This window comes from Sceloporus occidentalis, unplaced genomic scaffold (genome assembly GCF_023333645.1).
Source record: "Sceloporus occidentalis isolate IW3139 unplaced genomic scaffold, rSceOcc1.0.p SCAF_1, whole genome shotgun sequence".
NCBI classification, from domain to species: Eukaryota; Metazoa; Chordata; class Lepidosauria; order Squamata; family Phrynosomatidae; genus Sceloporus; species Sceloporus occidentalis.
Window position 1 is genome coordinate 316,886,041 of NW_028316981.1, and position 23,477 is coordinate 316,909,517.

At 43.7% G+C, this 23,477-nt stretch overlaps 1 protein-coding gene across 1 annotated transcript in view; it reads left to right on the plus strand.

Moving 5' to 3' along the window:
• The window catches only part of LOC149324265 (AT-rich interactive domain-containing protein 3A-like), a 115,701-nt gene that overhangs the window by 61,397 nt on the left and 30,827 nt on the right, over nucleotides 1-23,477 (plus strand). The window contains exon 3 of the mRNA XM_089488596.1: nucleotides 19,526-19,598. Coding sequence (XP_089344722.1) covers nucleotides 19,526-19,598 — 73 coding nt within the window. The remainder of the gene's footprint in view (nucleotides 1-19,525; nucleotides 19,599-23,477) is intronic.

A 23,477-nucleotide genomic window follows, 5' to 3' on the forward strand; every position in this document is an offset into this window, starting at 1 on the left:
AAGAAGGTAATTCAAACCTTCTCTGAACAAATCTTGCCAAGAAAACCCCATGATAGGTTCCCCATAAATTGGAAACAGCTTGAACGCACACAACAATAAAGATGAATAAGGAGCAGGCAGGGATGTGTCTCTCCATGTGCAACGGCACCACCTACATACATTTGCTTTCCTGATTTTGAATTGAATGCCAACTTCATGCATCAGACAAAAAATCAACAACTGTAGGGGAACTTCCACACAGACATAAGGCACTAACAGGATTCTGACTGTGGTTTCCATTAAGATGCCTAGATTTTACATCCTGTTGGTGATGTATACAACATAAATTCCCTTCAGCCTTTTGCACTGTTGTGCAGTGAAGATACTGTATTAACATTCTGGAAGCAGAAGTAGAGTTCTGTTGCTAGTGGGTATCATACATGGGGAAACATTACCTATGGTTCCATAGGGTGACCAGATGCCCTTCTTTTCCAGGACATGTCCTACATTTCAATCTTCTCTCCAGGAGGAATTTCAAAATGTCCTCCATTTTGCACATGAGCAAGAAGCATGAATTTACATTTATATGAGTGTTTTTAGCTTTTATTTGATAAGAGTCTACATTTTTCTTGAATATTCTACATTGTGTGATGCCTTGCCATGGTTGTGCATTTCACACACACATCACTGCAAATGTCTGTTTGGTTCCACTACATTGCACTTGATGATTGCACAACTGCCACATAATTCCATGAGCGTAATGTTATTCTCTGTCTCCTCAATGTTGCTTCATGGCTGTTGTTTTTAATTGTCATCAGTCTTTGCCGTCACCTTTATTAAATTGTAATCCATTTACCTGGAAGTAGATGGAAGTGTCTGGTTAAACATACATAGGGGAACTTAAGACATTCCTTGTAGCTTCTAAAAAGTGATTTTACTCTTGTCAACAAACACTTTTTAAATCTCAACATGGAGTTGAGCTCTTGCAAAGCTTATTACACTTTGTTATCTTTCACAGCGGTTGATAACTGGAAAACAAAAATCACATGTTAAGCTGTTTCACAATTATTTTCAATGGCGTACATTCATATTGCTGTAGATTGGTGTGTAGCACTTTGAACCTTTGATTCAGAGCTTGGGAAAGTTACTTTTTAAGACTGCGACTAACTCCTAGTATCCCATATAAACACAACCAGTGGGGTTTTAGGAGTTTTAATCCAAAGGTTTAATGTTTCCATGCTCTGATTTGACGTATTATTAGCTTGTGGAACTCCTTGTCACCAGATGTCTTGATGAGCAATAACCTGGAAATCTTTAAAAGAGGATTAGACAAATGTATGGATTAAACAAATGCCATTAGACATGGAGGCTGAGCAGAAGCTCCATGCCTAAGGGAAATAGGACTCAAATATTAATTTGGGATGGACACTAAGTCTCTGGTTGCCTTCATGCTTTTATGCTCATACAGTCCAAAGGGTTTGATCGTGGCTTGAAAAAGAATGAGACTTGAAGAGGTTGTTTTATTTTGATCTGATTGTAGACATCTGTGTTCACATGAGTGCTGTGAACCAGCGGTTCTCAAACTCTGGTTCTCCAGATGCTTTGGACTCCAACTTCCAGAATGCCTGAGCATTGGCAATGCTGGCTTGGACTTCTGGGAGCTGAGGTCCAGCACATCTGGAGGGCTGGTTTTATAGAAAACCACCACCATGGAGTCTTTAGATACGTTCCAGCGGTTCCCAAACTTTGGTCCTCCAAGTGTTTTGGACTTCAGCTCCCAGTAGTCCTAGGCAGTTTAACCAACAACCAGGAATTCTGGGAGATGAAGTCCAAAACATCCAGAGAACCAAAGTTTGGGAACCACTGTCAATGGGTGGAGAGCAAGCGAAAGCAAAAGTTGGTAACGGTCTTGCAGATGCCAGCTGGGGATTCTGGGAGCTGCAACCATCTTCTCCAAACTCTTGCACTCTGTAATATATATTTGTTGAAATGAAATGGTGTTGCATACATTAGGGGTGTCGCATTGTTGCACCCCAGCAGTTTTACTCCTTTTTTCCTCCTGACGAGATTGCAAAGTGTGAAGTGTTTCCATATGCTACGGGGATCATGCACAATGAAGGGCGAATGGGACTGTTAAACTAACCAACCAACCCACCTCTGGGCTCACTCCCTTGGCTTGTGACAACATGCGCGAGGGTCATTCCCACTTTTGCATCAGCCCCATCCCCATGAAAGCCTCCTCCGGATGACATAGATTATCAAAGGCTCGGGGAGCATTTAATCAAGGCCTGAAACCCCCGCCATGTGCACCCCTCTGTCATTCCGCCTCGGCAATTGTCTCAGCATGAAAGGCGACCTTTGGCCCGAAGTTGATGAAACATGTTCATGCCTCTCCAGGATTGCATCCAGATAAAAGGTGAGAGGTTAATAAATGGTGGAAAAATAAGATACCAAAGCTTTGAGGTCACACCTGGGTTTTTTCCCCTCTTCCCTTCCCCCTTCCTTTTTGCTTCTTTGAGTTCCATACTGTAAAGATCAGACAAGGCAGGACAGCAATTGTGCTTTTGTTGGAGTGGGTGGATTGGGTGAACATTCCTGCCTTTCTATGGCAAGGTTGGGTGGAGCAGCCCCTAAGGGTGCGGAGAGACAAGAGCGTCCAGATGCCTTTGACAGAAGCAATGCGCAGGGGCAGCTCTTGCTCGCTTGACACAGATCCAAAGACTTAGGGCCAAACATGAATTGGAAATGAATTGGAAACATGAAATGGCATCTTCTCTGAAGATGCCAGCCACAGATGCTGGTGAAATGTCAGGAACAAACTCTTCTAGAACATGGCCACATAGCCCGGAAAACCCACAAAAAACTATGAATGCTGGCCAAGAAAGCCTTTGACTTCACAATGAATTGGAAAAACTGGAGAAATTTCATCAGCATCACTGTATTGCTGTTGTACTCCTCCTCCTCTGAGATTTCACTCATAGAATCAAAATGGTAAGGGGCTCCAGGGGCTATCTAGACCAGTGTTTCCCCAACTCTGGTCCTCCTGATGTTTTGGATTTCTGCTCCCAGGATTCCTGACTGTTGGCCAAGCTGGCTGGGGCTTCTGGGATTTGAAGTCCAAAACATCTGCAAGACCAAAGTTTGGGAACCATTGATCTAGACTAACCCCGCATCAGTGTGCACAATCCAAATTAAAATACCCCTAAGAAGCAGCCACCCAACTTTGGTTTAAAGCCCCCCCCCCCCCCCCCATGAAGGTGAGTCTACTCTTTGGCAGGCTATTTTAGGGTCAGACAGCTCTAAAAGAATCATAGAGGTGGAAGAGACCCCAAGGGGCGATCCAGTCCAGCCCCATTCTGCGATGCAGGAAAACACAGTCAAAGAAGTCGGGACAGGTGACCATCGGCTTCTGTTTATAAACTTTCAAAGAAGGAGACTCCACTATTCTCTGAGGCTTCTTATTCCACTGTTAAACAGCTCTTACAGTCAAGGAAATTCTTCCAAATGTTGAGGTGAAATCTCTTTTCCTGTAGTTTGCATCCATCGCTCCGTGCCCTGGTTCCTGGAGCATCTTAAAACAAGCTTGCTCCATCTTCGATGACATCCCTTCAAGTACGACAACCTCATATTAGTCTTCTTGGCTTCCAGGGAGAGTTCAGGCTTGATCTGTTCTAGGACCCATTGGTTTGTCTTTTTGGCCATCCACAGTATCCTTAGCACTCTTCTCCAACACCACATCTCAAATGAGTTGATTTTCTTCTTATCTGCTTTCTTCACTGTCAAGTTCTTACATCCATGCTTAGTGATGAAGATTACTATGGCTTGATGATTCTAACCTTAGTTCTCATTTGTGTATCATTACACTTTAGAATCTTCTCTAGCTCTTTCATGGCTGCCCTTCCCATTCCTAGTCTTTTTCTGATTTCCTGACTGCAGTCTCTAGTCTGATCATTGTTTGATCCTAGGAACTTTTAACTATTTAGATTTCCTCATTGCCTAAGTTGAACGTATGTAGTTCCTCCATGGTCTATATATATATATATATATATATATATATATATATATATACGCACGCACGCACGTGCACACACACACACACATTCATTCAGCATTAAGCCTGCCTTTGCACTTTCTTCTTTGACCTTCTTCAATAATTGTTCCAAGTCCATGATAATATCTGCCAGTGTTATGGTGTCATCTGCATACCTTAAATTGTTCCTCCTCCTAAATTCACTCCTCCTGCTAAGCCTGTACCTTGTATGATATTTTCTGCATAGAGGCTGAACAAGTGGGGATGACAGAATGCAGCCTTGCCTGATCCTGCATTGGTGTTTTGTGACTTTACAGCCTTGCTGGTTGCAGGGATGCCTAGACTCAGATGTTGCTTGGCCATTGTTGCTTGCACAAAGTAACTTAATGACCCTCCTTTGCCATTATTAAAAAGTAGACAAGTTCTGCCTAAATCACTCTTGCTCACTGACTGTATTTTATCCTCTCTCCTCATGGATCCTTCTCTGCCCACAAGTGCTGTTTTTTAACAACCACTTCGAAGACAATTGTTTCTTTAAACGATCCTGTTTTGTCTTCTGCTCCATCATAGGGGGCGGGGGTCAGGATTCTTTTGTGTGCCTTTTGGAAATCTATTCTGGATTGCTGAGTTTTGTTTCTTTTCAGTGGGCTTTAAATTCTCGCCCAGGTTTCCTGGGAGGAATTGGTGTCTATAGCACTTTCGATTAGCACTAATTTTTCCTTCATGCGCTCTGACTTTTATGGCTGGATCATTGATCTCCCAGGCTGCCGTTTGTCACAGTCAGCAGAGCATTGGTTAACCACAAACCACAGAGCTTCGGAGCTGTAAACTGAAAGCTTCCTTGGTGCCGCTAGCTGGCACGAGCCAGCTGGTAACCTCTGGATGTAGCTACCCCTGGTGAATGTGCTGAGACCAGAGGGTAATACACCATGAGGGAAGGTGGAATTGCAGATCAAAGGGGCACTCTAATTTATTTGGGAGATTAGGCCATATCAGTGGCTGCTAGTCACAGTGCCACCTTCAGTATCAGAGGTGTCATCAGGGGAATACAAAGAGTGTGGACTGTACAGGGTGACTCTAGGGAGGATGTACATCCAGAGGGACTGGCACAGCTACTGGGCAAGAGAGAGAGGACATTGCCTCCCTTTCTTGCTCACCCAGTGGCTACACCAGACCCCCAAAAGACCCTCGAGGCCACTGTGCTGCCCTTTCCTTCTCCCAATGGAGCTAAACTAATTTCTCTATTGAATACAATTTGTGGGTGCCCTCTTCGGACCCCTCTGCAATTTAGCTAACAAGATTGGTGGAGTAACTCAGATCAGCCCTGCATCCCAAAGGTGCTAAAGTGCATGTTAGCATCTGTGGGTGCAGAATTGGGGAAAGAAAACTAGAACACTCAGACCACAATCCATATTATGTTCAGGAGCGATTGTGAATTCTGTGTGCTTGCTGGGTGTGTGTGTATGTGCCTTCCATTCAGAGTCTGGAGCAGCTGCTGGGTGAATGGTCACACCAGACCCTTAATGGACCCTATGGAGGCTGCAGTGGTCTGGCCAGGTGGCATCTGGCTGGCCAGTGGGTCAAGCAAGGCAGTGGGAGGGAGAGAGGGCAAAGGACTTTGCCTCCCTTGCATCCCTTTATGGGACCCGTAGCAGGTGACACCAACCTCAGCAATGCCACTGATTATGCTTCTCTACATCTGTCAGTAGGGAGAAGGAGGTCTAATATGTACTGTAGAAATAATGTAGTTTGACACTACTTTCACTGCCATGGATCCTTTCTACGGAATCCTGGGATTTATTCTTTGTTGTGGCACCAGAGCAACAACAGGGAAGGCTAAATGTTTCACAAAACTACAAATCCCAGAATTCTATATGAAGTTAAAGAGGTGTCAAACTGCATCCTTTCTGCAGTGCAGATTAGACCTAAAATGGAATATGAGGTTGCACTCTTTACCTGCAGGTAGGGGTCCCATTGCGACTCGCACAGATCCTCTTTCCTGGTCAAGTAGCCTCCGGTCTTGGCTTGGGTCTCTTGGTGACCTCTCTGGATTACCGACCCTGAAGTCTAGCTTTGTCCCCCTCCTTCTTTTTATGGCCAAGCCAGGCCATACTTATCGGATCATCAATAGGTTCTGTGGAAGGTCAAAGCACCAGCTTCCTTCCAGCTGATGGTCCTTTGGAGAAGGGGGGAAGCTGACCTCTGGCCACCCAGGGCATTTCAAGATCCTTGGGGAGGGGGTGAATTCAGGCTTTAGGAGGAGCAATTGAGCAGAGGTGCTTCAAAAGAGGGTCCAATGGAAGACTCTAGCTGCATCCACAGTGCAGAAATAATCTGGTTTGACACCACTTTAACATTTCCACTACACCATGTTGGTTCTCAGGAAATATTTTTTCAGAGGTTTGCTAGTGACTTCTTCTGGAGTTGGGAGAATTTGACTTGCCCAAGGAAAACCAATGGATTTCTGTGGCTGAAAGAGAACCCAAACCCTGATCTTGTGGAATCGTAGTCCAACATTAAAATCACTAGACCATATCTAAAAAATGATCCATTCTGATTTACCGTATGTAGGCTATGTTCTAGGACTGTCTTGCCAAAATGTATCCAAGCGAGGTTTGCCCTTGCCTTCCTCTGGGGCTGAAAGAGTGTGACTTGCCCAGGGTCACCCAATGGGGTTTCCATGGCTAAGTATAAATTTGAAACCTGGTATCCCAGAGTCCTTGTCCTAAAAATTCAAATTACTACATGTTGGTTCATCATCACCACCACCACCACAATAATAATAATAATAATAATAATAATTTGTTTTATTTATATCCTGCTATTCCAAAGATCATAGCGGTGAACAGCAATTAAGCTAATTAGCAAGTAAGCTAATTTGCCCCCAACAGTCTGGGTACTCATTTTAGCGACCTCAGAAGGATGCAAGCCTGAGTCGAGCTTGGACCCTTTTGCTGGTCTTGAACTCGCAACCTTGTGGTTTTGAGTGAATGGCTGCAGTACAGGCATTTAACCACTGCGCCACCAGGGATCATCATATCCTTTCCCCCAAATTGGTAATCTCCAATTTTATTTGGGCCAAATGAAGTACCCATTTTTTCAGTATCTCTTCATACTCTTTCTTTTCTGATGTCTATTTTATGTTAGTCTGTTGGAGCAAAAAGGACAAAGAACCTATAAAGTTCTTAAATACTAACATGTTTGCTTGGTATACACTTTTGTAAACTGCGCTCTTCTTCATCAGATGCAAATGTGCATTGTCTTCCAACAAAAGGTCATCTGTACATGTCTTCCTCTAATGTGTGGTTTGCCTCACTTGCTTGCATTCAAGTCATTTCCAACATATGGTGACACTAAGGCGAACCCCTATCATGGGGTATTCCTGGCAAGATTTGGCAGAGGAGGTTTGCCATTGCAGTCCCCTGAGGCTGAGAGCATATGACCTGCCCAGTGGGTTTCCAGGTCTGAGAAGTGTAGTGCAACATTCAAACTAGTCTACCATGCTGGCTCTTGAGACACGTATATAAAACTTCTAACACTTCTGAGAAGCCTTTATAACACATTTTGCACAATCCATCCCTTGGAGCTTGCAAGGCTGCCAGCTTCTAACAATGCTACAGATTTCATTGTAATGGTGAGATGTAGGGCTTTGAGGAGGGATGCACATGTACGCATTACACCGTAGCCACACAATCTGGATTAATAAACTCAGAGTGATCTTTCCTTCCAAATCCCAAATTCCTCCTCTTCCCTTTTCCAGCTGATAGGAAGGAAAATGCCATGCAAAACAGCAAAAAATGTAACACCAAACTAGGAAGTTAATCTGTATCTAGAGAGTTTAATAAACATAGTGCTGAAAAGCAAAATTCCACCCTTCTCCTCTGCTCCAGCTCAATCTAGTTGCCTCTGGTTTGCTCCGGCTGGAAATTGAGTGAGAAACTCCTTCTAGCTCAGCATGGATCTTGACTTCCTTGGGGCACAGCAAGGTTGCCACCTTCCAATTCTAGTGTGGTTCCTGTGCCTCTTAAGAGGACGTGATCTGGTGCAGTTTTCACCATCACCATCTGCAGTTTTTAAAGGTGCAGGACTTTGCTCAGGATCTAAAGACCTGCGGTAGGCATCATGGCTGCCTCCTAATGTTTTGGACTACAAGCTCCAGCATTCTAGCACCATTGGCTGCTAGTTTAGGGCTTCTGGGACTTGCAAGACCAACTATGTCTGGAAGGGTTTCCAGTTCTGAACCCCTGATCTAGACCCACGAAGGGTGTATCTATATTCTAGAAATAATGCAGTTTGACACCACTTTAAGTGATGCAGCTCCATCCTCTGGAATCCTGCAATTTTTAGTTTTGCAAGGTCTTTAGGCTTGTCTGCCAAAGAGTGTCCGTACTTCATAAAACTACAAAGCCCAGGATTCTGTAGGAAGGAGCTGTGGCAGTTAAAGTGGTGTCAAACTGTATTATTTCTGCAGTGTAGATGCACCCTAAGTCAATCCACCAGTAATGCTGTCTTCCCCCTTTCCTATTGCCTTCCACCCTACAAAGTGTTATTGTCTTTTCTACTGATTCTTGTCGTCTTGTAATGTGGCCAAAGAACAACAGCCTCATTTGTTATTTCTACAGTGGAGACACATCTCCCGTACTTCCAGGCTTTTTGCTCACCTTGCTGTTGGAGAGACTGATTAGCAGCAAAGTGTTTATTCATATTGTGGCTGCTGGCCAGGTTCAGGCTCCGAGCCAATAGCCGCTGGCTGGGAAAGCGGCCAGTTCAGTGGATATCTGGACTCTGGCCATGGATGGATGGTGTCACAATACCTTTGGCTTGGGATGAAGCCAAGAATTTCAAAGCCAGAGAATGTGTTGGTCCTGCTCCAAACCTAGTGAGCAGTGATGTTAACAGAGAGCGAGAGAGTATGCAAAGGGATTTTGCAGCACCTTTGAAACTAGCTGTGAGAAAGAAGTTGGGAGCATAAGCTTTCATAGACTTAAATTAGCCTCCTTGGGTTTAGCAGGAATAAACCATGGTTTAAACCAAATGACTTAAAAAAACCCCGCAAACACTCCTGTTTTTTTAAACTAATTATTCAGATATTTATTAAATAGTCTGACTATTATTACAATTTTCCAACCTTCTTATTGGAACAGCAGTGACTGAATTTGAACATTTCAACTTCACCAGTTTATTGGCAGTGGTTCATTGTTAAAACAGTGGCCAGTGTCAGTTGCTTCTTTTTAATCGCTTTAGTTTATAGTGCAAGAAACGCCATTCAGAAACAAATCAGGTTTGGAGGGGATCCAAACTTGATTTGTTTCTGAATGGTATTTCTTGCACTATAAAAAAAAGCTCAGGAGAAGCAGGGCAGACCAATAATTCAAGAGCCAAAGGAAAGCTAGAGATAGCCAGTGCAATGGGGGCAGGGTACTACACCAGCGTGGAGTCTAGTGGTTTGAACGTTGGACTATGACTCTGCTCAGCCATGGAAGCCCCCTGGGTGACCTTGCAAGTCACACTGTCTCAGCCTTAGAGGAAGGCAAAGGCAAACCCCCTCTGAACAAATCTTGCCAAGAAAACACCTTAGGGGTGCCATAAGTCAGAAACTTGGGTTTAGAGGTAGTGGAGGTTTGGGGTGCTTCTGGAAACGGAGCTGCTAGTGCTATCAATTAAAATAGCAGTCTCCCCCCTTTGGACAGCAAAGTCCAGTACTCCTCCCCCTTCAGCCAACATGGGGAATGACATGCTAGCTAGGGATTCTGGGGATTGCCAAGTGTCTGAAATAATGGGAAGACATTCTGTCTTTTTCTCCTTATCTGATTTTCTGTGGAAAGATAAAAGGTAGAAGAAGCTGCAGAAAAACTCAGGAAGGCTGGAGATGGAGGATAGTTAGAATTCCACAAATGAGGCAAGACAGTTGAACAATTATATATATATATATACACATACATACACACACACAAACACACACACACACACCCATATAAAACACTTGGTAGAGTCACATGCTTTCAGCCTCAGCAGAAAACCCCATGATCTTAGGGCCTCCATAAGTCGGAACCTACTCAAAGGTGTACAGCAACAACAAGGTTGTGATGGTTTGCAAAGCAAGACTCTACTTGTAAGCGGAGGTGGTGACCAGTGAAGATTCAATATTGGATGCCCACTGGCTTTGCTTTCACATGCTTTTTACCATGCCATAGCTGTTTGGGGGATTCTGGGAGTCATAGTCCCCAAAAGGAAATATTTTGAACTCTGGGAAAAAGAAGGAAAAAAGTGACTGTTTTCCAAGGAGCAAGTGAATTGACAAATCCACCACTGGTCATCGTCTCATTTTGTTAGACCAGAGGAGCTGTCCAGGTGGCTCTTGAGCAAAGGAAAGGGGATTGAATCCACAACCTCCTGCATGCAAAGCTGGTGCACTACCACAAAGCTAAAGTATAAAATCACAACTGTCACGTTGTCTAGGGATAGTCAAATGCCTTGTAAATCATTGTCCCCGCTTTATTTAGCCTTTGAGCCTGGTTGCCATAATTGTCCACTAAAACCTGGGACAAAATGTAGGACAAAATCTAGACCAAACTGTAGGACAATTGCAGGACAAAACTCAGCCCAAAATGTAGGACATTTAAGAAAAATGAAGGACCTTAAATGTCCTACATTTGGGGCTGAGTTTTGTCCTGCAGTTGTCCTACAGTTTGGTCTAGATTTTGTCCTACATTTTGTCCCAGATTTTAGTGGACAATTATGGCAACCCTACTTTTGAGGCATGCCTTATTAACCTTTTGTGAGTGAGAGCTCCTAACACAACTGTTCTGCAGTTTTCAAAGACACACATAGATGCAGGCAGGAATATTAAAATGCTGGGAATATTAATAGCACACCAAAGGATGTTGAAGTGTCTGGACTCTTCCAGCATGTGTGTATGTATGTGCCTTCAAGTCACCTGTCGTCTTATGGTGACCTCATGAATTTCATAGCTTTTCTTGGGTAAGGAATCCTCAGAGGTGGATTTTGCCAATTAGCACTTTGTAGTCATAGGCAGTGTCCCGTCCAAGCACTAACCAGGGCTGACCCTGCTTAGCTTCCAAGAAAAGGTGGGATCTCCTGCCTTAAGTATTTAGACATGTGTATGTATGTTCCATTATGTTGCTTGTGGATTTATATTTAGACAGGCTTTTCAAATTGAAAGTTTTTAAAGATCAGACCAGGGAGTTGCTGCATTTTTTTAACTGAACGTTTTTCAAAAGTGTTTAATCTTATTAATGGCATGTTATTCTTTTAATTTAAGAGGTGGATTGTTTTAATACTGTAAATAGCTTAATTCTGTTTCAATGTTCACTTTTTTGCATGTTTTTTAATTGTTTTGTTCTTTTAAATTGTGAGCCACTTTGAGTCCCAATTTTTTGGGGAAAAGCAGGATACAAATCAAGATGATGATGATGATGATGATGATGATGATGATGATGATGATGATAGCAGTGAGTACAGTGGGTCCTTGTTATCTGTTGGGGTTTGATTCCAGGACCCTCGTATATAACCAAATCTGTGGATGCTTGAGACCTATTAAATACAACATCGTAGTAAAATGGTGTCCCTTATATAAAATGGCAAAATCAAGGCTTGCTATTTGGAATTTATACTTTTTGAAATGTTTTCAAGCTCTGGATGTTTGTATCCATGGATGAGAAATCTGTGGATAAGAAGGGCAAACTATTGTTAAAATTAATAATGAACTGCCTACCAACTTAAAAACAGTTTTGGGGTCCCTGCTGAGGAAGCACAGAGGACAGGCCATCTTTTTCCTGCTCAGAGAGTTAATAACAATGACAAAATCCACTTGCTTGGCTATTCCCCAGCTGGCATGGTGCCTGCTCTCCAAGGACTTGCACCCAGCGGCCTCTGGGTTAACAGCTTTGGGCATGAATTCTGGTCTAATGAGGTGTGTTCAGTTGATGCAGAGGCTGAGCCATTCAGTTTGCCAAGAAATGGGATTTGCTGACTGGAAGATCTGGGTCAAGAGAGTCTCCGCTTGAAAGGGTTGGTAGAAGGCAGAGGGCACTATGGCTGGCTCAGGCAAAGGGGTTTCCCCTTCTCATGTTGCACAAAACGTCTCAAATGCCAGCCTCCACCCTGCAGCTGACATTGCTGTTTCTGCCAACTGATTTCAAAGACCAAGAAATCGCAGATTTGATCCTTGTTCCTTCCAGTTTTATTTTGGAGATCCATACACGTCTTATTTATTCCAGAATATTTTCTATCAATACCGGTATGATTATAGAGACTTTTTTATACTAGTATGTTTATTTTAACCCAGTACAAATTTCCCTTATCTGGATTTCTGAAATACTCCCAAACCCAAACCTTTATTCATGAGTAGCTGAGATAGTAACACCTTGGTTTTCGGATTGTTCAGTGTACACAAACTTCATTTCATGCACACAAAAGTATTTAAAATATTATATGTAAAATTACCTTTGGGATATATATATATATATATATGATGTATACGAAACAGAAATGAATTTTGTGTTTACATTTGGGTCCCACCCCTAAGAGCCCTCGCCACACACACACACACACACACACACACACACACAAGTATTCCAAAATAAATCCTAAAAAACCCCAAATCCAAAACACTTCTGGTCCCAAGAGTTTCATTTAAGGGAGGCTCAAACCTGTATAAAATCAGAAAGCTGTCAAGTCCAACATCTGGCAAATCTCTGCTTCCTGTTTTTAGTACAAAAGTCAAGTTTCTAGTTCCTAAGGAACTGCAAAAGGAGTCTGGAAAATGAAATTAAATAAAACAAAACAAAATAAAATGTACTTCTCTCTCTAAGAACTCTTTTGCACTACTCAGTCATAGCATTATGATTCCACTTTAGCTGTATGATTCCTTGGCAGCTTCCTATGGAATCCTGGGATTTGTAGTTTGCAGAAGCACTAGAGGTCTCTGACAGAGACTTCTCAGTGTCTCTCCCCATTTTATAGTATGGACCCATGGCAGTTAAAGTGGAACCACAGTGGTATAATCATAAAGTCTGAAGAATCTGGGACATGGAATACATCTGTCCAAGGATGTGGCACTGAAAATTACCTTCAGATGAAGCTGGAATATGTGAATGGATATTAAGCTTATCTTAAACAACAATGTACAGTGGATCCTTGTTATACGCTGGGGTTTGGTTCCAAGATCCCCCATGTATAACAAAATCCGTGTATGCTCAAGTCCCATTAAGTATAATGACATAGCAAAATGGTGTCCCTCATAAAAAATGGAACATCAAGGTAAATTTATACTTTTTTGGAACATTTTCAAACCGTGTATGCTTGAATCCGTGTATAAAAAATCCATGTATAAGAAGGGATGACTGTACATGTACAAAACCCCAGTTAAATAGACTCTTCTCCCTAGTAACATGAACTGTAATTTAAAACCATTAACACTGAGTGCATCTATGTTTCGGGTCTTCGTTTCCTACTTATAGCAACCTTAACACGGGGTTTTCTTGGTAAGATTTTCAGAGGGGATTTGCTATTGCCTCCCCCCGAAGCTGAGAGTGTGTGACTTGCCCAAGGTTGCCCAGTGGCTTTTATGTCTGAGCATGGAATCCAACCCTGATCTTCTGAGTCCTAGTCCAGCACTCAAACCAATAGACCACACTGGCTCTCCACTGCTATGGCTCCATCCTATGGGATCCTGGTATTTGTAGTTTTGCAAGGCACCAGCCCTCTTTGGGAGAGAAGGCTAAAGACCTTGTAAAACTACAGATACCAGGATCCCATAGCAGGTGGTGTCAACCTGCATTGTTTTACAGTGTAGATATACCCTCAGTGACCTTCAAAGAAACAATTTAAACTTGTGATGTAGATAAATGCGGTTTAAATAACTTTACATATACAGTTTGGTTTATATTGTGATTTGCATCAGTTTGATTTAAATCAAACCAACCCTGGTTTGGAGAATGTCCTTTCCCCAAGAAGACTGACCCGCCGGGAGCCTTGCAGTCCCCTTGCAGTTAATCTTTAGAACACATATCCAAGAGTAGCCACATTGTCCATACAGCAAAGTACAATAACATCCAAAATCCACAAAACAGTGATACTTTTATGGGGCCAACCAAAAAAAGATATTAGTCACAGGCCTGCATTTTGTCCAAATGTTGTTCTGAATTAAGATGGCATGGAGAGATATTGATGCAGGCAAGCCATTCCTCTTCCTGGCCTTGTTGATTCTGGGAGACAAGTATCTTGGGGGGTTATTCAGATGTTTTTTTAATGCAACTATGCAAATAATCTCACTCATGCATTCTGGTTTTGTTGTTCACACTATTTTCTTTTCCGGAACTGCACCTCTGTACATCTCTGCATGTTCTGTTGCTCACATGTGCCACCACTGCGAATAAAGATGGAGCCGATGATGCATTTGGATGTATTCAAAACATGTTCAAGGCATGCAGAATTTTATCCTGGTTTATCCTGGGTCTACTTGCATTGGTTATTCACACAGCTGGCAATGCGAATCTTTTAGGAAAACTTGGGGCTCATTCATTCTCACTCATGCATTCCAGGTTTGTTTTTCACACTATGGAACTGCATCGATATGTATCCCTGCAAACTTCGTTGCTCACACATGCAAACACTGAATAAAGATGGAGCTGATGATGTGAATGCATTCATAATCCCATTTTTTTGGTATACAGTGTTTTATCCTGGGTCTATTTGCATTGGTTATTCACACTACCAACAATGTGGATCTTTTGGGGAAAACCCTGATGTCGAATATTCCGGATTAAGTGGGTTTTTGGGGAGCCCTCCAAAAAACCCTTAATTGGGTGCATTCGGGATGTGTGTGTACAATGGAGATTTAACCTGGATTCATCCTGGATTATTTTCACAGTGTGAATAACCCCTTGGAAAAAAACCAGGAATTGATTATCCTGTGTTAAGTGGGTTCTTTGGCAGCCCCCCCCCCCCCCAAAAAAAAAAAAAAATCTTACTCAGGTGCATTCAAAATGCATGTGAACAACAAAGATTCAACCCATATTCTACCGGGGTTATTTTCACCCTCTGAATAAGTCCAGGAAATAAAAGTTAAATACAATTAGCAGGGTTAGGGTTAATATATATATACATACTGTATATAATTGCAGGCCTTAGGGTTTGGTCCTTGTAAAATGATGGGTGGATTGGAACTCGGCTAAAGCTGGGAGTGGCCCCTTCCTCTCCCTTCTTGCCCCCCTCCCTCCCTCCCCCTCAGTTTCCCTCTGCTGGACCCGGGATAATAGAGGCCAGAGGTCAGTCGGGGTCTGCCCCCCACTTGCTAATTGCCCTGATGTCAAGGAGGAGGAGGAGGGGAGGGAGAGGGACCGAAATCCCTACAGGTGTCAAGCCAGGCTCAACAGCCAGCAGGGAGTGCCATCAAATATTTATCTCTTCCACCCGCTGCAAAGGTGAAAGGTCGCTGATGTCGAGGACCGAGAGGGGTGGCAATGGCTCCCTCGGGGTGTTGCAAACTGCTTGCCTCCATCATGTTTGCAAGAGAGCCATGGCCTCTGGCTCTCTGGAGCTGGTTGTGTTTTGGGAGGGGGGGTGGAATTCGATGCACTGGTTTGTGCACATTGGTTCTCCTGGGATTGCAGAAGGGGAGGCCATGGGAGGGGATGTTTTGCTTGTAGGGGGGCTGGTGGGTGAATTTTTCCCCTCTAGGAGGAAAGGGAGAGTTGCCCATGACATTTTTGGAAGGAGTAGCGGCATTAGTTGCCCCCTCTAATGGTGCCTTTGTTTGCAAAATATTGGTGGTGGTGGTGTGTGCCCAAGTCGTTTCCAATTTATGGGGACTTATCATGAGGTTTTCCTGGCAAGTTTCTTCAGGGGCATTTGCCATTGCCATACCCTGAGGCTGAGAGCATGTGACTTGCCCAAGGCCACCCAGTGGGTTTCCATGGCTGAGCTGGGATTTGAACCCTGCTCTCCAGAGACCTAGTCCAACGCTCAAACCACTGCAGCACACTGGCTCCCATGCTATATGTATAAAATGCTATACATACTACAAAATACCCCAATGTAGTATCTTTAATAGCCAACTGAAATGCATGAAAAACATCATGCGGGCTTTCAAAGTTACACTGGCTTCTTCATCAGGCACAAGTTTCAAAATAATTTGTTATTGCTGTTGTGTGCCTTCAAGTCACCTCCAACTTATGCCAACCCTCAAAATCATTGTTGTTGTGTGCCATGAAGTTGTTTCTGACTTATGGCAATTCCAAAAGAAACCTGCATTGAGGTTTTCATGGCAAGTTTCTTCAGAGGGAGCTTTGCCATTGGTATACTCTGAGGCTGAGAGAATGTGACTTGGCCATGAGATAAAGGGCAATAAAAGACAATTAATATAAATATGAGAAAATTATAGAATCATAGACAAGGGCCATTGAGTCCAGCCCCCTTCCATGCAAGAATAGACAATTACGCAGTGGCTGACAGATGTCCATCCAACCGCCATTTAGATACCTCCAAAGGTAGACCTAAATTCCGTAAAGGTACCAGATCTCCTGATTTGGGAAGCTAAGCAGGCTCAGCCCTGGTTAGTACTGGGTGGGAGACCACCAACAAATATCAGGTGCTGTGGAATGTATTTCAGAGGAAGGAACTGGCAAAACCACCTCTGAGGATTGCTTGCCTATGAAAACCCTATGAAGTTCATGGGGGTCGCCATAAGTGGATTGTCCACCACTCTCTAAGGCAGTCTTTCTCAAACAGCTCTTGCAGTCAACTGAGTTAAGTGGAATCTCTCTTCTTGTATTTTGAATCCACTGGTTCATGTTCTGTTCTCTGGAGCAGCAGAAAATAACCTTACTCCATTTTGTACATGCTGGTAGCCCTTCAGATAATTTAAGATGGCTATCATGTTACCCTACCCCTCAGTCTCCAAGTTAAGCATACCGAGCTCCTAAGATGTTCCTTGTAGGACTTGGCTTCCAGACCTTTGAGCATCCTGTTCACCCCTCTCTGGACACATTTCAGCTTGCCAATATTGTCCTTGAGCTTTGGTACCAAGAACTGGACACAGGACTTCCGATGAGGTCTGACAAAAGCAGCATATCTGGGATAGCCTTGTTGGGATTACTTTTACTGTTGTTGTTCCGTGTTCCCATATAATTTTTGACTTTTGGCGACCCTAAGGGAAACCTATTGCAAGGTTTTCTTGGCACGTTTCGTCAGGGAGAGTTTTCCATTGCCGTCCATTGAGACTGAGAGAGTGTGACTTGCCCAAGGTCACCCAACTAAAAGGTGCAAAATACATTGTGCTAGCTTTTGAGGACAGTATTACAGGATTCTCAGTCAAGCAAGGGAAAGAACTGTGAGAATAGAGGGGAGTTTATCACACAAAGCTAAAATGTAGAATTTTAACAGGATAAATCTTTGTCTTTGGTTGGTACTTATCACATGACATCTGTCTTGCTGCCACCTTGCATTGCATTTGTTACTGTAGTGCAGCAGATCTCCAACACTTGAACCTCTACATCACTACATGAATAAAAAGGGATAGTGAATAGCAGAGAGACAAATTCTTTCTATCCCTGGTCTGGACATTCTGCATTTCACAACAAATATTTTCTGCTCCTCTTAATGCTGGGGCTAAAAAAGGAAGTGTAAAAAGAACGTTAATGCCTTAATCTGTAGACCTTGTGTGGTGACGCCCCATTTTGCATTATTTTGCTAAGCTTCCAGTCATTCAGCTTTTATTAGTTCTGGAGCCAAACTGCAAGAAAGCATGCCATTCCTCCGCACTTCGGGGATTTTAACATCTACTTGCAGGCTAAGTTCAAGGGTCACTTCACAGCCAGTAGTGCTGGGATTTTGATTCTGTCCACCAGTAGGGTTCTACCTATTGGGTTGGAGAGAATGAGGCCATCATATCCCCAAATAAGAATTCTGATCCCTCAATGAAATTATCTTCCCATCTCCAAATTCCTAGTCTTGCAGTAACTTGAAACTTTAGCTGAGTCTTTAGAAATACACTTCAGACATCCAGTGAAGAGGGGCAGGCATTATGACTAAAGGAATGGGAACACAGCAAATAAAAAGAGTTCCAGGAGTGAACAGTTTTCAGTGTCTCATTTTCTGTAGTGCTAGAAATTTGAGGACTGGGGGAAAATTTCATTGGGGCCAGAATTCTTATTTGGAGGGGCAGTGCTATCATTACCCCCCTGCCCCCCGTAGCTACATCCCATCTTCCAGCCAGTGAAAGAGGCTGGATGGCCATCTGTTGGGAGTGCTTTGATTGTGTATTCCTGCATGGCAGAGGGTTGGATTAGATGGCCTTTGGGGATCTCTATGTTTCTATGATTATATGAAATCTGAAATTGGCCAAATTCTGCATCTGGGATCAGCATGCTTTGTCTGTACTTTCTTGGAATTAATCTATGTAAGGTTTTGGGGTCTAGATTATATTTTGATGGAAATCTGAACTGTGATTTCAAGGTGGTGAGCCCCTGCATTTCTGCAATGATAGAACGATGTACGATCTTAATCCCATAGACATGGACACTGTTAGTCTTCTGTAGTCCTTAGTGAACAATGTGGGGTCAGGGAGTTGATGCATATTGACATCTTCTTGGTAAATTATGGTCTAAGATTTGGAAGTGAAGCCCTGTAAGGAAAGTCTGAGAGAGCTGGGTATATTTAGTTTGGAGAAGAGGTGACATGATAGCTATCTTTAAGTATCTGAGGGAATGTCAGGTGGAAGATGGAGTGAGCTTGTTTTCTGCTGTCCCAGAGAATAGGACACACACCAATGGAGTCAAATGGTGGGGACGGGGAAGATTTCACCTAAATTGCTTTGCTGTAAGAGCTGCTTGAGAATAAAATAAACTTTCTCAGAGAGTGCTGGACTTCCCTTTTTTGGCAGTGCTTAAACAGAAATTGAATGACCATCCCTTGGAGTGATTTAGCTACCATGTCTGCATGACACAGGAGTTAGATTGTTACTGTTGTATGCCTTCAAGTCGTATCTGACTAATGGTGACCCTAAGGTGAACATTGCAAAAAGTTCTATAGGCACCAGATCCGAACTGATCTCGAAAGCTAAGTAGGGCAGCCCTGGTTAGTACTTGGAGGGGAGAACCTCAATAAATATCAATGCTGTTGGCTATAATTCAGAGCAAGAAACTGGCAAAACCATCTCTTAAGTATTCCTTGCCAATAAAAACCTTATGAAATCTATGGGGTCTCCACAAGTTGACAAGTGACTTGACGCCATACATATATACATACAAATGGTGAACATATCATGGGTTTTCTTTGCATGGTTTGTCCCTCTTTGCCTTCCTCTGAGACTGAGAGAGTGTGACTTGCCCAAGGTCACTCACCACAGTCCAACATTCAGTCCACAACACCATTCTGGCCTTCTCACTGGGAGCTGGATTCGATGACCCTTAAAGTCTCTCCAACTCCACCATTTTATGATCAGCTTCAGTTCCACCCATGCTAACATTTTGACATGGTGTTTCTTACCTGCAGCTTTATGAACTGGACAGCGATCCCAAGCGTAAGGAATTCCTGGATGATTTGTTTGGCTTCATGCAGAAGAGAGGTGAGTCTGGGATCTACTCAGGGGCCCTAAATCCCTATGTGAATTGCATTGAGGATGGGGAAGGAAGAGAAGACACAAAAAGGAGATGGGGCTCAAGACTGGTCATTTCCCATTAGAATTAATGGAGAACTCAGGCAGATGCAGTCAGCTCCTCAGTTGTGGGTCCTTGGATGGTTTCTTTCAAGTTGAGACAAAAAACAGAAGCAGATTCCCTGTGCCTTCAATGTGGAAGCCAACCATTCTCACTGACCCCTCCTTGGCCTTTTCCTTCATGTCTTCTGGGCATCTTGGACAAATCCCCTTCAGCATTTGCACTGTATCCTCAAGCAGCCCATTTCCTAACACATTTGCCATCCTTTTCCTTTCCAACATCCAACCAGAGCTCTGGGTAAAAGTCTTGCTTGCTACTGGACTTAGGGGGGAAAAAGAACAACTTTAGAAAAATCCATCCTATCCTCCAGTTTGTAGCGAGGACAGGCTGCCAAAAAGACACATTTCTCAAAAGGGAACAGCAAATGTTGGGTTCCTCAATGGGCTTCCTTAGTCATGTTCAAAATGGAGAACTTGTTGGGATATCTCTTGGACCGAAGGTGGAAATGTAAGACATGTCCTGGAAAAGGAGGGTGCCTGGTTACCTTGGTTACCTTGGTTACAGGGGATCCTGGAACCAAACCCCAGCAGATACTAAGGGCCCAAAGCTCAGCTTTTTTTGGATTGTGACTTCCTCCAGTTATGGGAATTGTAGTCCAAAGAAGTAACTTTTCTGAGTTTGGCTTATTTGAGCTGGAATTGGAAGGCACAGCAGACCCATGTACCTTCATGTCTTAATTCCTACGGTTTGTTCTTTCAATTCCTCCCTTCCTCCTGTGTTTATGCCTCCCCCTCCCAGTTAATTAGTGCAACATTAACCTCTGCCTGGGGTTTTATTTCCTATCGAGCGGCATGTTCATTAATCCAGATGCAAGCAAGGGCCTCTCTAATTGATGGCAGCCTCTCGAGGGCTCGCCTGGGCTGCAGTTCGGGAGGCTTTTGAAAATGGTTCTGCAGCTCTCAATGGGGGACCGGAGAAAGGGGGGGAGAGGTCAAAGGTTAAAGCATTTATCGAATCCCCTCAATTGCAGGAGCTTGCTATTTATCCCACCTGGCCCTGATAACAAAACCCAGCACCGATTTCCAATGCAGGAGGCACTGTCCATCAAGGGCTGCCATAATCCGACCCACAGGGGCCAAGCTTGGGCAAAAAGTTGGTGCTGGGAATTCTGGTGGTTGCTTTGTGGGCTGGTGAATCAGCTCTTATTGCAAACTTTAAAGGAGTTGTCCACAACTTGCGTTTAAATGTCTGGAATAAAACCCAGAGCGCAATGAATCATAGAAGAGACTTGAAGGACTGTCCAGTGTAACCCATTCTGCCATGCAGGAAGCCACAATCATATTGGCAAAGTGATCTTGAGAATGTCCTAATAGCTGGTAGCACTTGCCCATGTACTGCAACAGAGGTAAGAATCATACAGCACTCCAGATGTTGTACTGCAGTTCCCAGCATCCCTCACTGTTGCCTCTGCTGGCCAGATGCTCATGGGAATTGCACTCCAACAGCATCCAGAAGACTGCATGATTCCCATGTCTGCCCTAGCACAACTCAAAGTAAAAGTATCCCATTTTGGGGAAAAGATGGGATAGAAATCTAATAAATAAATAAATAAATAAATAAATAAATCCCACAGCATGGGACTTTTTTCACAAAATGGCTTCTCTGCAGAACCTCTGAGAAAATAATTCCATCCAGTGTAGCCCTGCCATCAAAATGTGTGACTACTACTCCAATAAGCCATAGCTTGGGGGATATTACTTTTTGGACCATGACTCCCAGAATCCCCCAACCATAATGGTTGTAGTCCTATTGATGACTTTTTCCCATTCTGTTTGTAGTCAGAATTCTGTGGGTCTGTGGAATGGGCTCTAGGGCCTGAACCAGGGGCCGGCAACCTACGGCCCACGGGCCACATGCGGCCCACCGAGCCGATGGGACCGTCCCCTGCTTGGTCCTGCTGCCGATTGCCGCTGCCAAAGGCCCTGCAGGGCCTTTGGCCTCTCGTGGAAGTGCGCGGGGCCTTTGGCGGCGGGCAAGGGGGGCAAAGCCCTGCGTGCAGGCGCGCGGCGCCTTGGGCCTCTCGCACAGGTGCGCGGGGAGGAGGAGGAGGGAGGAAGGAAGAGGAGGAGGAGGAGGGAGGAAGGAGCAGGAGGAGGAGGAAGAAGAAGAGGAGCAGCAGCAGGAGGAGGATGGTGATGGTGATATTGATATGAGCCAGCTTCAGAGGCACGGCCAATGTAAGTTGCTGTGATTTTTACAAACTCATGCGCAGTGAAGAAAAACCACAGTCCCTTGACCAAGTACACACTTCTGAGAAGTACATTTGAACCCGAGGGCAAATCACTTCTTGTGAGACCACCTTGACATGTTAAATATGCATAGCCATGTGAACCCATGTTCAGTGTGAAACCCAAAGAGTTTGGTTATGCAATAAGCCTCTGAAATATGCAAGAGATTGCCATGTTAAGTAAAGCCATGTTCAATGCTGAAATGTGCTGTTTGGACTGGGGGGAGGGGGGGTTGGCCAGAAAGGGAAGTACATTTCTGCCATCTGTCTAGGAATAATGCCCAAATGTCCTCCAGTTTGATCATGCCTAAGAAACATGCATTTATATTAACACTTTTAAAAAATCATCCAATTTTTTCGCATGACCTCCATTTTTAAAAAATGTGTCCTACATTTGAAAATGTCCTATATTATTTAATTATTTAATTTTTTTGCTTCCCCCCCCTCCCCCATTATCTGGGGGACACCAACCTGGCCCCCGGCTCAAAAAGGTTGCCTACCCCTGGCCCTGAACACTATTGGCTAGTCCCAAAGAGAATAAATCTGCTGAATCACTTGTTGAACAAAGACAACATTTCTTCAAATCTCGCTGCTTCAATGGCTTTCTTCTAGCAACTGGTTGGTATTATGTGTCTTGAAATCATTTCTGACTTATGGTGGCTGTAAAATGGTCCTATGTCTTGGCCGCATTTATTCAGAAGCAAGGAGCTTTCCATGGTGCTGAAACAGTTTGGTGGAAAGAGTTTAGTTCAGCACCATGGAGAGGTCCCATAAAACTCCTTCATAAAACCCTATGCAGATTCACTGCACTGAGAGTCAATGTGGTGTAGGGGTTTGAGTGTTGGACTGCAACTCTGGAGACCAGGGTTCAGGTCCCAGCTCAGCCCTGTAAACCCACTGGGGAAACTTGGGCAAATCACACTCTCTCAGCCTCAGGGGAAGAAGGCAATGACAAACCTCCTCTGAACAAATCTGTCCAAGAAAACCCCATGGGTCACCTTTGAGCCACCATACATTGGAAACGACTTGAAGACATGCAGAAAACAAATGGCAAGAGTTGTGACATAATGGCAAGAATTGTCATAAACTAGCAACATTACATCATTGGTTAAATTGGGAAAATGGTAATGTGTGTTGTTTTTAAAGAAAATTTAAAAGGAATATTTTTTTAAAAATGGATTTTAAAATTTAAAATTCTGTGATTCTATCTCTTCTGCTGAGCTCCACCTTATCAAGGGATTCAGGGAGCCAGTATGGCATTGTGGTTTGATCATTGGACTATGATCAAGTGGGAGGGTTTGAATCCTAGCTTGACCATGCAAACCCTGATTTGAGCATTGGACTACAACTCTGGAGACCATGGTTTGAATCCCTTCTGCTCAGACCTAGAAACCCACTGGGGTGACTGTAGGCAAGTCACACTCTCTCACCCTCAGAGGATGGCAATGACAAACCTGCTTTGAAGAAACTTGCCAGGAATACCCCATGATAGCCTTAGGGT